General features: G+C 44.1%; 1 protein-coding gene across 10 annotated transcripts in view; it reads left to right on the top strand.

The window, feature by feature from the left end:
- The window catches only part of LOC143139636 (NACHT, LRR and PYD domains-containing protein 1 homolog), a 59,451-nt gene extending 45,185 nt beyond the window's left edge, over positions 1–14,266 (top strand). For 6 of the 10 annotated variants that reach the window (XM_076300260.1, XM_076300265.1, XM_076300264.1 and 3 more), the window contains 6 exons: positions 3,283–3,438; positions 4,017–4,097; positions 4,235–4,381; positions 4,514–4,672; positions 10,883–11,002; positions 13,426–14,266. In XM_076300260.1, the coding sequence (XP_076156375.1) occupies positions 3,283–3,438; positions 4,017–4,097; positions 4,235–4,381; positions 4,514–4,672; positions 10,883–11,002; positions 13,426–13,771 (1,009 nt within the window). In that variant the 3' untranslated portion in view covers positions 13,772–14,266. Of the gene's footprint in view, positions 1–3,282; positions 3,439–4,016; positions 4,098–4,234; positions 4,382–4,513; positions 4,673–9,336; positions 10,855–10,882; positions 11,003–13,425 lie in introns of those variants that run through there. The other 4 variants (XM_076300259.1, XM_076300261.1, XM_076300266.1 and 1 more) reach the window with 4 other exon arrangements.
- Positions 14,267–15,953: the final 1,687 nt, after the last annotated feature.

The raw sequence follows: 15,953 nt of genomic DNA, 5'->3' as shown, positions 1-15,953 counted from the left end.
AACATATAGGCGTCGAGCTATACCTCACTTGAAGGAGCTTGTGTGGACAAGTAGGGTGAAGAGTTAAATGGCAATGATATTATTACATACTCGTTAATCTGACTCCATTTTGATTAATAATTCGTATCACCAATCAATTACCAAGTAACTATCTTATCAGCTATGGAGGAGAATGGCATGGCACACTACGGGAATTGAAGATATACTATTGGTTTTGAGAATGAACAATTTAATAGGCATTAAGTCTTAAAGGTAAATGTAACCAATATCACTTCAGTTGAATGTACAAGTAAACTCACATGGTCTACTGTAACAAAGTAGCAAATGGTAACAAAGGAAACTTAACCAATTCAGAGGTAAACTTGACAAGTTAGAGATAACTGATACACCAGATAAAACAATACAAACCCAGAGATAGAGAGAGGGGGAGAGAGAAAGAGAGAGAGAGAAAGACAACGGGAGAGAGGAGAAGAGGGGGAGAGAGAGGAAGAGGGGGAGAGAGAGGAAGAGGGGGAGAGAGAGGAAGAGCCCCAAGATGGGAAAGAAGACAGAAGAGAAGAGAGCAGACCAGAGAAGAGAAGCGAGGAGAAGAGAAGAGCGGAGAAGAGAAGAGCCCCCTGGAGGACCAGAGCCTCCACTTTTATCATTCACTTGGGCCACCCCTGACTCATCAGAGCCTTTGTTGTCTGAGGTGGATGGGTGTGGCCCAGGTGGATATCATAACTTTATGCTACAGTTTAATTCTTAATCTACAACTATGCACAGATACATTCAATTGTACCAAAACCATAATCAGACTGTTGCCCACATTACAAGTATTAATTCAAGACCAAACATGAATGTATTATTCACAACACATATTTACAGAGCAATACTGTATGATAATGAGGTTGGCCTATCTCACCACAAGACATCAAGTAGGCCCAGGACTGAGCTATCTCTCAGTACAGGGGGCCAGAACAAGGAACAAATGGTCACACTTTATGCATGAGCGGGTGTTGGGGATCTTTGGCCATGGCCAGCTAAGACAATACAGATCAAACACTGGCATCCACAAATGTAAATTGAATGCAAAAAGGCATTCTTTAGAAATGCATAAGATTTGGGCAAAAGACGGGCCTTACATGACCAGGTCAGTTCACTGTAAATCTGTGTTGAGGCAAGGTGTCCATGTCCCGTACACGCTCGTTGGTAGTCCACAGATCAATTGGTTAGCATGGTCAGTGTTCCATAGTATAGGCACGGATTAAACGCTGACGAGAGATGGCGACGCGAGAGAGATTGATGCAGACTAAAAGTTAGATGACCAACTTGTAATCCAGTAGTTTTCAAATCGCCAAGGCAACAGTCTGTAAACAGGCAAGCGAAACTGAGTTCGGAAACTGAGAAGTTGAGAGGCTGAGAAGCGATCACTGATTCCCCTAAAGCTGATGATACATGTGGCAACTTTTTGAGCAATGTTGCTGGGCAATGTCCCTTTTCATTGTGGTTCCCCATAATGTGGTGAGAATTAAAAATTATGTGGAAGCAAAACCGAACTGAGATGTGTTAAGAAAGGGAAACGCTCCCAGGTTTATTACAAGCCGGCTCGGAGGGGAACATGAACAAAGTCGCCTCTGTCCAAGTCACCTCTCGACTGTTGTCTGCCACAGCCTTATATCCTGTTAGTAGGCCCCAGATATATGCGTGCTTAATTGGCGCCGACCACCTATAGTGAAGTCTGGCATAAGACAAAAGCTGGGCCGTTGTACATGACAAAAGACTTGATTTGCAAATGGTCGAGGCGTGTCTTCACCAGGCACAATCATCAGTTAATGCAAATATGAGGCAGACAGACTGATGAAGTTAGTCACATTTGTATACAGTATGTTCTTACAAATATTTTTTACTACACCGACATGTTCCCATTCAAGGGCGTCGTAGTGGGGGGACAAGTGGGAATACATTACCCGGGCCCCAAGTGGGGGGAGGGCCCCTAAGGAGTTGAATTTTATTTTCCTTAATAATAAATAATTTCCTTAATTTAAAGATCTTAATAAATGTTATTAACTAATATAGATGCAAATATTTCGGGTAAATGCATCAGTTGATTGATGTATTAAATTGTGTCCAAGCCAACATTGTTTGAGGGCAGGCACCCTCTCCCTTGCACGAAATGGTTCAGTCCGCCTTCCCCTGCTAGGCGCATTTTTAAAGTAACATTCATTCAGCCGAAGCGGCAATGCAGACGGTCATCGTGTGAAGATGTCTAAGTCTAAGAAAGCTAAATCCGGTTCCCAGAAAAGAAAAGAGAGGCAAGAAAGGGAGAAAAAAAAGAAATGAGGGAAAACAAGTGTTAACAGCCTTCTTTCCCTAGAAAGGTGAGCCCAATGTGAAAGCAATAGTCTACAAATGAAATGAACTCCTGAAGGTTACAAAACACTTCAATACCACGCGAATCCGCGATTATCAGTGCTAAAACAGCATTAACACAAAATTAGACATAGGCTAACATGATGCCTGATTTATAGCCTACCACAACATTCCAATAGCCTCCTAATTCGAAAATTATTATGAGCTAATAGCTTAACTTAGTAGGCTCAATGTTGTATAGGTTCATGAGGAAAGGCTGTCAAATGAGTAGCAAAGCTAACTTGTGAAACCCATCACACTCAGTTTCAGAAACTGTCACAGAGGGTGATGCAGCAGCAGCAGACCTCTCACCATCTGATGTGGACTTGACTTAATGTATAGGCCTAGATAGCTGTTCTCTCAGCCAAAAGTGTTCAATTTGTATAGATAGCCGTTCTCTCAGCCAAAAGTGTTTTTTATTAATTTCATGTTCTAGCTTTTAAACATTCTTCAAATAAAACAGAAATTTAGTGAAGTCTTGGGTAATAAGATTATTTTCTGTTATACAGTACATATAAGAGTTGTTAGATTAATTCAATGTGTGATTAGATAGTAGTTAGTTGTGAACCTCATGCTTCATGCTTATAGCCGGTGGTTGGTTGGTTGGGGGGGGGGCCATGGCCACCACTTGTGCATAGGGCCCAGAATTTGGTGCTACGCCCCTGTTCCCATTGATACTGGGCAATAATTTATTTGCTGGAGGCAAATCATCATGATCATCCAAATCAGAATAAATGGAACTGGTTATGTGGTTTCCACCAACATTGCTCAAAAAGTTGCCCCATATATCAGCACCTTAACAGTGTGTGTATATCATCACCTTAACTGTGTGTGTGTGTGTGCGTGTGTGCGTGTGTGTGTGCGTGTGTGTGTGTGTGTGTGTGTGTGTAGTACAGGGCATGATGAGCATGTGGCTGGTCTGTTCTCCGTCCTGGCCTCTCTGCCTGGCCTGAAGTTTGTTGAAATCATTGTGGACTGCCTGACCATCGGCTGGGCCAATAGCATGCTCTCTTTGTGCAACACCTGCTGCAGTCTGGACGGTGTATGGTAAGAGCAACCCTTTACTGCCCAACAACCCTTTAGAACCCAACAACAACCCTTTAGAACCCAACAACAACCATTTAGAACCCAACAACTACCTTTTACCATCCACAACCCTTTACTGTCCAACAACCCTTTGCCATCTAACCACAACCCTGTATCTATGGAATGTGTTAAAGCATGAGGTTTTTTTTACCTTAAAGTAATTGCTTCAGACTCATCCTGATACTACACAGACTTAAATACACAGAATGGAGTCTCTGGAAGGGAACCCCTTGTCTTAGTCAAAGGTCGGAGAAGGACCCTTTCTTATTTGATTCAGAGTACCTTAGCACCAAATGGGTACCCAGGATGTTGAAAATTGATGAAAGGTGTCATTTCTAAATTGTGTTACTTTAAGATTGAGTTAGAGCCATTCACCTGGAGATCCATTCTTATGGTGAAAAGAGTGGGGAAGTATTTTGTTAAAGTGTGTCGCTTTCACTTTTGTATAAAGTCACAATATAAACACCTCTGCCTCTGTGTTTGGCAGCCTACCCAAGGTGTGTGTGTATATGAGTGTGTGTGTGTATTATGTTCGGCAGCATGAATCTACCAAAGCCCACTGACAGTGCTGAGAGTCTGTGTTCAGCTTACGGACTCGGAAGAGATGGGACCCTTTTCAGGTGTGGCACTTTGCTGTTGAAGAATTTATTTACTCATTATGATTGAGAACTAATGATAATGTGCATTGTGTGAGCAATTTAAATCATTGAATTGAATAAACAATTATCTTAAATTCTTTCTCCTTTCTGGGTTTCAGGCTGAGTGTTGCCCACTATAGAGATTCATCCCCTGGATCCGAAACCTCTGGACTAGAGATCAGACTGATTCTCTCCTCAGAAGTCTCCGACACCATGCAGAGGGAAATCCTGCACATGTTCCATCCGCTGAGACACTTAGCAGAGAAGTGAGTCTTTTCTGTCAGTTTCCCTCTTGAATATTTCAACAGCCTGTACTTGACTAGGCTTTGTGTATATCCCTCTGAATAACTGTGTGTGTGTGTGTGTGTGTGTGTGTGTGTGTGTGTTATATACTGCAGCAGTCCAGAGTACGATGAGTGTGTGGATGCTCTAATGGCGCATCTGTCCTCTCTGCCTGATCTGATGAGGTTGTGTGTTGGGACGAACTTCCTGACTGAGATCTGGGCCAAGCGGCTCCTCTTCCTCATCAATACCTGCCCCCGTTTGCAGGCAGTGTGGTGAGTGCAATAAGCCTGTATATCTGCTGTCTATCTATGAAGCAAGGAACGTCTGTCTGTCTGTCTGTCTGTCTGTTCTTTGCATATCTCTCGACTTGTTTGTCCGACTGACTTCACACTTGGCAGGTGTATTTTTGAGGATACAAGGGAGTGCAGTGTTGATGTTTGGATGTGAAAACCTCATCTCTGACCTCAGCAGTATGTCGACTGTATCTGACCATAGCAGTATGGCAACCATATTTGACCATAGCAATATGATGACCGAATCTGACCTCAGCAGTATGGCGAATGTATCTGACCTTAGCAGTATGGTGACCTCATCTCTGACCTTAGCAATATGGCGACCGTATCTGACTTTAGCAGTATGGAGACCGTATCTGACCTCAGCAGTATGGAAACCGTATCTGACCTCAGCAATATGGAGACCGTATCTGACCTCAGCAGTATGGAGACCGTATCTGACCTCAGCAGTATGGCAACCGTATCTGACCTCAGCAATATAGAGACTGTATCTGACCTCAGCAGTATGGAGACTGTATCTGACTTCAGCAGTATGGCAGCCATTTCTGACCTCAGCAGTATGGAGACCGTATCTGACCTCAGCAGTACCGTATCTGACCTCAGCAGTATGGAGACTGTATCTGACCTTAGCAGTATGGCAACCATTTCTGACCTCAGCCGTATGGAGACCGTATCTGACCTTAGCAGTATGGCGATCTTACCTGACCTCAGCAGTATGGTGACTGTATCTGCACTCAGTGTGCCAGCAGGCAGAAAGTGCGTCGAGACCTCAAAAAATGAACTTTTGGCAATTTGTCTTAGAGCGCTTTCATACTCATTTGGAGCAGTTGCATCGGAACATGGAGCGTTTCCCCCCAAAGATCAGTTTGAGTATGTAAAAGCTGCACGTGCCTTCTGTTTTGGAGCAATACAAACGGACCAAGACCGCCTGTAAGCACCTCCCCTCCACTCCTCCCTCCCCCCAGCATCACGGCAGATCAAGTTAGAGGACAGCTGAGGAAACTCCGCCCCAGGAAGGCAGCCGAGCCTGACAGACTGCTTAGTGTCTGTGCTGCTGAACTGGGGGAGCCACTGAAGATCTCCAACCTGAGTCTCCGTGTTGGAAGAGTCCCAACACTGTGGAAGACATCATGTCTCATCCACACCCCCATGAAGCCACACCCAAGTGAGCTCAATGACTACAGGCTAGTTGCTCTAACATTACACGTGATGAAGAACATGGAGCGACTGTTTTTGGGGAAACTCAGACCACAGGTATGCCATGCACTAGACACACTACAGTTTGCATACCAGGAAAAGCGTGGATGATGCCATCACATATCTCCTACACAGGACGCATTCTCACCTGGACAAGGGGAAAAGCGTGGACAATGCCATCACATATCTCCTACACAGGACGCATTCTCACCTGGACAAGGGGACAAGTGCTGTGAGAATCGTGTTCTTTGTCTCCAGTGGTCTTAACACCATCCGACCCCTCAGGCTGGGAGGCAAGCTCCTGCAGATGGGTGTGGATGCTCACCTAGTATCCTGGATTACCTGCAGATGGGTGTGGATGCTCACCTAGTATCCTGGATTACCTGCAGATGGGTGTGGATGCTCACCTGGTATCCTGGATTACCTGCAGATGGGTGTGGATGCTCACCTAGTATCCTGGATTACCTGCAGATGGGTGTGGATGCTCACCTAGTATCCTGGATTACCTGCAGATGGGTGTGGATGCTCACCTGGTATCCTGGATTACCTGCAGATGGGTGTGGATGCTCACCTAGTATCCTGGATTACCTGCAGATGGGTGTGGATGCTCACCTAGTATCCTGGATTACCTGCAGATGGGTGTGGATGCTCACCTGGTATCCTGGATTACCTGCAGATGGGTGTGGATGCTCACCTAGTATCCTGGATTACCTGCAGATGGGTGTGGATGCTCACCTAGTATCCTGGATTACCTGCAGATGGGTGTGGATGCTCACCTGGTATCCTGGATTACCTGCAGATGGGTGTGGATGCTCACCTAGTATCCTGGATTGCAGATTACCTGACAGAGCGGCCACAGTTTGTCAGACTGAAGAACTGCCTCTCTGACACTGTGATCAGCAGCACCGGAGCACCACAGGGAACAGTGCTCTCTCCAGTCCTGATCACCCTGTACACGTCTGACTTCTACAACACAGAGTCATACCACACACAGAAGTTTTCAGACGATACTGCAATTGTGGGGTGTATCAGGGACGGGCAGGAGGAGGAGTAAGGAGCCTGGTGGAGGACTTAGCAATGGTGCAAACTCAACCACCTACAACTCAACACTGCCCACTGCCCAACTCAACACTGCCCACTGCCCAACTCAACACTGCCTACTGCCCAACTCAACACTGCCCTCTGCCCAACTCAAGACCAAGGAGCTGGTGGTGGATTTCCGGAGGTCTAAGCCCGCTCTGCTGCCAGTCACCGTTGACGGGGTCAATGTGGAGGTGATAAACACTTAGAAGTATCTGGGGATACACAAGTAAAATTCTTTCAGTTTGTGCATGATTACATGATATGACTATACTAATACTGTAGCCTAAAAGGCCCTGACCCATCTGCCTAGGGTCAGTACAGAACAGTAAGGTCTGTTTACATGATAAATGAATGTTAGTTAGATGTAGAGAAAAGAACATGGTGTTTAAAGCCACCTGAGGTATATGTTACAAAGAGGTGGGATGGTTACATATCCAGTATGATAATGCATGAATCGTATTTAGTGTCAAAGTTCAAATAGTCCAGTGTAGGAATGAATTGTCCAAGTGGATTAGGAGTTGTCATAGGGCACGTACAAGATTCCAGTGGAGTTAGTGAGGAACCCCGGCTCTCCGTGGATCATCATCCCAACAGGGAGGAGGCGCAGGCGGCGTAGAGAAAGGAGGCAAAAGCGAGGCTGCAGGGCCGCTGTGCTAGCCAGGCTACGGAGGCTGCAGGGCCGCTGTGCTAGCCAGGCTACGGAGGCTGCAGGGCCGCTGTGCTAGCCAGGCTACGGAGGTTGCTGGGCTGCTGTGCTAGCCAGGCTATGGAGGCTGCAGGGCTGCTGTGCTAGCCAGGCTACGGAGGCTGCCACTCAAACCACCGCTTCCCAGCCTATTTCTTACGAATGCTAGATCCCTCGCAAACAAAATAGATTTTGACTTTGACTTTTGACTTTGACTTTGACTTTGAGATGAATTGAGGCTACAGACTGCAGCGAACAACACCGCGAAGAATGCGTGCATTCTGTTGATCATGGAGAGCTAGCAGGCTACACCACACAGCACCATGACTACACCACACAGCACCATGACTACACCACACAGCACCATGACTACACCACACAACGCCATGACTACACCACACAGCACCATGACTACACCACACAGCACCATGACAGAGCAGTGGACTCCGGTAAGAGCAGAGGAGGGGGGCTCTGTGTGTACATGAAAAACAGCTGGTGTACCAACACAGACATCCCAAGTCTCCCGGAAGTTCCGGGAGTATCCCGCATATTGATAGCGGCTCCCTGACGCCCGCAAATTAGATAAAATCTCCCGGAATCTACAGTGAGCGATCAAGAGCGCACATGCGAGACCGCGTGTGCATCTGTGTGTAGCGCGTACACGACGGGAAAGAGAGAGAGAGGGGTGGTGCTGTGTGTGCCTGAGCGCATCCAAGACAGAGAGCATCCTGATTGGCCTGTTTTTGCTAAATCAACCAATCCGTTTTCGGTGTAGGCGGGCTTTTTATCTCTTTTCTCCCGAACTTAATTAATCAGTTCAGTGTATAGGAACAGGAGCATCATGGGCATGGCAGAGTCAGTGCTTCAAAAAAAGGAAAATGTAAGGCCCATTTCAAAATGTAGGCTACCCTTGTCTCATAAGAATGATAATGATAGGCCTAATCTTGCATGCTGCACTGTTTGTAACAGTGACTTTAGCATTGCCCATGCTGGTTAAATGATTGCAAAAGACATGTTGAGGTGGGTTTAACAAGTGTAAATTCATGTGCATATTATTCAGGCCTATACCCTACTAGATGGCTAGATGCCAAGGCTACATGAAAAGAACTACCAAAATCTACATATTTTATTTTCACAATTTCTATATAGGCCTTCCTTATTTGGTGTACTGACTAGACATTATTGAACATATTAATCTGATCTGTATTAAAGTAGGCTAAAGTTTTTTTGTTGTGATACCTCCCTGAAATTACTTATTGCAGGTTAGGATGTCTGCCAACACAGCGACTGTAGACAGTCACTGTTCTCCAGATTTAGAATATCTGACTGTTAAATGCAGGCCCATTTATCTCCCAAGGGAATTCACTGTGATCCTGATAACAGCTGTTTACATCCCACCGGATGCTAATGCTAGCTCAGCTATCGGACTTTTGCATGCTAGCATTACCAATACACAGAGCTTGTACCCTGATGCCGTGAATATCATAGCAGGGGATTTCAATCGTGGACTTAAAGGTAGCGCTCCCTAAATTCCTCCAGCACGTTAAGTGTGCTACAAGGGGGAGATAACATCTGTATGTATACTCGAACATCAAACAGGGCTACAGGGCAAGACCACCACCACACCTGGGCCAGTCCGACCACTTGTCCTTGCTTTTAATCCCCCATATGCCCCCAGGAATCTGCACAAAGATCTTCAACCAGTCCCAGGAACAGTCCACTGTCCCACCCTGCCTGAAATCCTCAACCGATAGTCCCACTGCCCAAGAAACCTCTCCTCAGTCCTTTCTAGCCTCAACGATTACAGACCAGTAGCACTCACCCCAGTGGTGATAAAGTGCTTTGAGAAACTGATTCACAGCCTTGACCCCCACCAGTTTGCCGACAGAGCAAACCGATCTACAGAAGATGCCATAGCTACTGCACTATCACACATGGAGCAGCAGGGGGAGCTAAAACGCCATAGCCATAGCATTACATACTGCACTATCACAAAACGCCATAGCACTACATACTGCACTATCACACATGGAGCAGCAGGGGGAGCTAAAACGCCATAGCCATAGCATTACATACTGCACTATCAGACCTGCTATGTGTGGATGCTCTTTGTGGATTATAGCTCTCCATTCAACACCATCCTCCCTCACAAGCTAGTAGTTCAACTGGGGGACCTGGGGCTTCCACACACCACCAGCATGTGGATCAGTAGCTTCCTCTCGGACCACAGACAGAGGGTCAGAGTGGGCCACCACACATCCACGGCCCTAAGCCTCAGTCCCGGCTCCCCCCAGGGCTGTGTGCTGAGTCCCTTGCTCTCCCCCCTCTACACACACGACTGCTCCCCAGTCCATCACAGCTACACCATGGTGAAGTTTGCGGATGACACCACAGTGGTGGTGGCTCATCTCCAGGGGGGAGGGCGAGTCTGCCTACAGAGATGAGGTGGAGCGGCTGTCAACGTGGTACAGGGACAACAACCTGCTCCTCAACACCTCAAAGACCAAAGAACTCATCATAGACTACAGGAGAAAGAAAACTCTCATCCTCTCAAAGGAACTCTAGATCTCATTCATAGTGACCATTGGGTCCTTGGTTACATGTCAGTTTGAGAGAAAAGATGAGGGAAAAAATTAATTAAATCCATTTGAAGATGAGTCTAAACAACACAAAATGTGGAAAACTTGAAAGGGTCTGAAAACTTTCCGGTTGCACTGTACACACAGCAGACATGAACACACACACAGCAGACATGAACACACACACAGCAGACATGAACACACACACACACAGCAGACATGAACACACACACAGCAGACATGAATACACACACATCAGACATGAACACACACATACACACAGCAGACACATGAATCACATATCTTGCATCCAATGTGATTAAATGTAGTAGTGTTATCTCTGCTGTTAAATGCAGTGTTATCTCTGTTGAATGTAGTGTTATCTCTGCTGTTAAATGCAGTGTTATCTCTTTTGAATGTAGTGTTATCTCTGCTGTTAAATGCAGTGTTATCTCTGTTGAATGTAGTTTTATCTCTGCTGTTAAATGCAGTGTTATCTCTGCTAGATAGATAGATAGATACTTTATTGATCCCCAGGGGAAATTCAAGTATGCTGCTTCCATTGAGCTTGTCTGAGGGACTAACTGACTGGCTGTGTGTGGTAGGTTTAACGCCGTGGTCTGTAATGAGAGCTGTGTGTGGTAGGTTTAGCGCTGTGGTCTGTAATGAGAGCTGGGAATCAGAGGACTGCCTGCTGCTGAAGGAGGGAGTCCGCTGCCTGCAGGAGGCAAACAGGCACCCAGGCCGCATCATCAGACTTAAAGGGTAGGTATACTGAAGTCTACATCAGACTTAAAGGGTAGGTATACTGAAGACTACATCAGACTTAAAGGATAGGTATACTGAATATTACATCAGACTTAAAGGGTAGGTATACTGAAGACTACATCAGACTTAAAGGGTAGGTATACTGAAGAATACATCAGACTTAAAGGGTAGGTATACTGAAGACTTCATTTAGATTTTACTTTATTTACTGTAGAGGCTAACAAACACAACTTCAAATAAACACACAGTACTTTACAAACACAAACACACCTAGCATAAACACTCTGTACATTACAAACACACTGTATTTTACACACACAACACCTCAAACAAACAAAATAATTTGCAAACACAAACATACCTAAAACAAAGTAATTTGCAAACACAAACACACCTCCAAGAGACACTGTACTTTACAAACCCAAACATACCTAAAGCAAACACACTGTACATTACAAACACACCTCTCAAACACACTATTTTACAAACACAAACACTCCTCACACAAACACAGAATGAATTGCAAATAAGGGGACAGGAACATAGCGATCACGCTAGCAATAATAACTTAGTAGAAGCTAACCTAAAAGAAAAGTATTAATAATATGTTGTGATCTAAATTGACATAAATTACATGCCCGCGTGGTTTTCACAGTAGCCAATTTTTACATCCGAGTTAGATGACATTTGAAATCGGACAAGCTGAAATTCAAGTCATGACTATGACTTGGCTAACTTCAAACTTCATTCATTTCTAAAGCAGTGTTAGAACTTTTTTAACAGCATGGTACACATCAACGATGGTATTACTAGAATGTTCCTATGTAATTTGTTACTATAAATCGAAGAGAGAAATTGACATTTACATCACACAATATTGAGTAATTATTAGCCCTCCAGTTTTGCCTCTTGACCTTCTGCTCCCACAGGCTATTTTCTGCCCTTTTGGGTCACGGGGGAAATTGTGCAACTGTTGTCCGCTTCTAGGTCTTGCACTGCAGCCATACGCGCAGTAGTTACACATTTTTTCTAATAAGTAATTTTTTATTTTTATTTTTATTTAGATATGTTTTCCTCTAGTAACTATGTTAATGGGGATCTGATGAATGTTGGTATGAAACATGGCATCCCTGATCCCCTCAACAGAATAGCTCAGAACATTGATTCCCTAGTGGTCCAAACTCTTTCTAATGAGGACACACCACTCAAAAAACCCTCCATAGAAATGCATGCGGTTAGTTTGGAACGCCAATATGGCCGTTGTCTACACATATCCCGCCCCTTCCGCAGCAAAAAAGTCGACATGTGAATACATTGAGCCAATCATGTGGTGTGTTGTGAATACATTGTGCCAATCATGTGTTGTGATCTCGCTGCTGGAGCAAGGTTGGTGTCGTGAAGCCTCTTGCACGCGCATTTCTGCCGAAATAGATGCCTGATAAGTGCCCAAAAAGCGTTACAATATGGCCGCCGAGTGGAGGTACTAGCCTAAAAGGACTTTGTTCCGCTCTGGACCTCTTACTGCCTCTAGGTTGCGCTGCTGTAATGACCTCTCACTGCCTCTAGGTTGCGCTACTGTAATGACCTCTCACTGCCTCTAGGTTGCGCTGCTGTAATGACCTCTCACTGCCTCAAGGTTGTGCTGTTGTGTTGACCTCTCACTGCCTCTAGGTCAGTGTTTTTCAACCACTGTGCCGGGGCACACTAGTGTGCCGTGAGAGATCATCAGGTGTGCCGCAGAAAATTACCCAAATGTCACTCACTGGTCCAGAAAAGCAACTGTTGCATCGAAGAATTTGTAACCACATGCTGTCACTGATTGTATGATTGCAATATTTGTGGTATGCAGGTATTGTACAACGGGGGCTCATATCCAGTATTTACAGAATCATCACATATCCAGTTCATAACAACAATTAAATTAGATATAGTCACCTACAAATGAAACAAAGGGCGCTTGTTTTATTGAGCAGGTCTGGCATAGAAGCCATAATAAGGCCATATCTGTGTATTATTTGAAATTTTAGGCTATGGTATGTTTATTTTTTCTTCACACAGGATGTTAGTGTCATAGGGACATTTTAAGTGTCAAAAGTGTGCCGTGGCACAAAAAAGGTTGAAAAACACTGCTCTAGGTTGTGCTGTTGTAATAACCTCTCACTGCCTCTAGGTTGCGCTGCTGTAATGACCTCTCACTGCCTCTAATGACCTCTCACTGCCTCTAGGTTGCGCTGCTGTAATGACCTCTCACTGCCTCTAATGACCTCTCACTGCCTCTAGATTGCGCTGCTGTAATGACCTCTCACTGCCTCTAGGTTGTGCTGTTGTAATGACCTCTCACTCCCTCTAGGTTGTGCTATTGTAATGACCTCTCACTGCATCTAGGTTGTGCTATTGTAATGACCTCTCACTGCCTCTAGGTTGCGCTGCTGTAAATCCACTGAGCCTTGCACTCAGCTCAAGGACAGGACCCTGAGCTGCAACCAGCTGGTGAGGATCCGGATGAAGGGAGAATCCTACACGGAGAGAATAACAGAGTGGACGGAAGCAGAGAGAGAGGAGATAGAGAAAGAGGGGATGGAGAGAGAGGAGATAGAGAGAGAGGGGATAGAGAAAGAGGGGATGGAGAGAGAGGAGGAGATGGGGAGAGAGGGGATAGAGAAAGAAGGGATGGAGAGAGATGACATGTCATTGGTGTGTTTAGTAGTTATGATGGCATTTGTAGTAATTACCGTATCATTAATTGTTTCCAGACATGTTAAGTGACGCACCTGAGCCCAGTCATGATGTGTTAATGTATTTATCCCATCTGTGCCCAGAGTCATGATGTGTTTATGTTTATTTTAAAACTTTTTGACTTTTTATTTTTTAAAACACTGACGCCTTTTGTCTTTGGGTGCTAGACCACTTACCCAATTAAAAAGAAACTCACAGACCCACAGACCACCTCACAGACCACATAACTCACTAAAGATTCTTAAAAAAAATTACATAATACTCGCTGAACCATTTTAATCAAGTCTTTGTGTCTTGTGTGTTTTATTTTGTCTTTTTGTTTATTCTTTATTTGTAAATGATTTTACCTTGTGCGTTTTATGTTTTCTTTTTTACTATGATCTTGACCTTTAAAACTATTCTTTGACTATATTGCCCTTCTATGCTTTTATTTGCTATTACTGTTTGCTTTTTGTTCATGTAAAGCACATTGAATGACCTCTGTGTATGAAATGCGCTCTATAAATAAACTTCACTTGACTTGCACCTTGTTGCTATGATATTTTACCACATCTCTGCAACATCACAAGATTTCAAGATTACAGTAGTAGCCTACATTAGATCAATGTAAGGTAACAACAATGTTTGAAAGTTTAGCAATGCTCAACCAAACTGCAAGGCACATTTAGTCCACAACACAGCCTTTTTAGCCTGCACTTGGCTGGATCAGAATGTATTCGGATGACATATCCTAAAAGCGAAAACACAATATATCAAACGGAATGTCACATTTTCCAGAGCTGTTAATATCTGTGATATAATATGCACCAGTTTGTAGCCTGACATTGCCATACTCAATTCTAGTCAGAATTTGAGTCTGATACTGCTCCATTGGGACGTGATTATGGGGCGTGTTTCAACCAATACAGGGGGGGAAATGTGTCTGTACTCAACTGAATAGACCTAACCAATTCAAAGCAACACAATAGCTTACCATGAATCCTGTATGAATAACACCATCCTTCTTCTCCACAAATGCCTTAACATCATTTTCTAGTCGTTTTATTATGATTAAGTTATTACACTTTCAATATCTTGTACAACAGATGCGATAGCGAAAGCTAAATGTCTAGCTTCTGGTCGACAATTTTTTTTTGAGAAATCAGAAATGAAAAGAAAACTGAAGAGTGCTTAGGTGATGTGATAATCCACTGAAGAGTGCTTTGATAATCAACTGAAGAGTGCTTAGGTGATGTGATAGATGAAGAATGCTTAGGTGATGTGATAATCGACTGAAGAGTGCTTAGGTGATGTGATAGATGAAGAGTGCTTAGGTGATGTGATAATCGACTGAAGAGTGCTTAGGTGATGTGATAATCACTGAAGAGTCTGTGATAATCCACTGAAGAGTGCTTAGGTGATGTGATAGATGAAGAGTGCTTAGGTGATGTGATAATCGACTGAAGAGTGCTTAGGTGATGTGATAATCAACTGAAGAGTGCTTAGGTGATGTGATAGATGAAGAGTGCTTAGGTGATGTGATAATCGACTGAAGAGTGCTTAGGTGATGTGATAATCAACTGAAGAGTGCTTAGGTGATGTGATAGATGAAGAATGCTTAGGTGATGTGATAATCCACTGAAGAGTGCTGTGATAATCAACTGAAGAGTGCTTAGGTGATGTGATAATCAACTGAAGAGTGCTTAGCTGATGTGATAATCTACTGAAGAGTGCTGTGATAATCAACTGAAGAGTGCTTAGGTGATGTGATAATCAACTGAAGAGTGCTGTGATAATCAACTGAAGAGTGCTGTGATAATCAACTGAAGAGTGCTTAGGTGCTGTGATAATCAACTGAATAGTGCTTAGCTGATGTGATAATCTACTGAAGAGTGCTGTGATAATCAACTGAAGAGTGCTTAGGTGATGTGATAATCAACTGAAGAGTGCTGTGATAATCAACTGAAGAGTGCTGTGATAATCAACTGAAGAGTGCTTAGGTGCTGTGATAATCAACTGAAGAGTGCTTAGGTGATGTGATAGATGAAGAGTGCTTAGGTGAAGTGATAATCAACTGAAGAGTGCTTAGGTGATGTGGTAATCAACTGAAGAGTGCTTAGGTGATGTGATAATCAACTGAAGAGTGCTGATGTGATAATCCACTGAAGAGTGCTGTGATAATCAACTGAAGAGAGCTTAGGTGATGTGATAATCAACTGAAGAGTAATTAACT

This window comes from Alosa pseudoharengus, unplaced genomic scaffold (genome assembly GCF_046254945.1).
Source record: "Alosa pseudoharengus isolate Yale_2024_CS ecotype anadromous, Long Island Sound unplaced genomic scaffold, YU_APseudo_1.1 YU_APseudo_1.1_scf_22, whole genome shotgun sequence".
Lineage (NCBI taxonomy): Eukaryota > Metazoa > Chordata > Actinopteri > Clupeiformes > Clupeidae > Alosa > Alosa pseudoharengus.
This window is presented reverse-complemented; position numbering and strand designations above follow the sequence as displayed.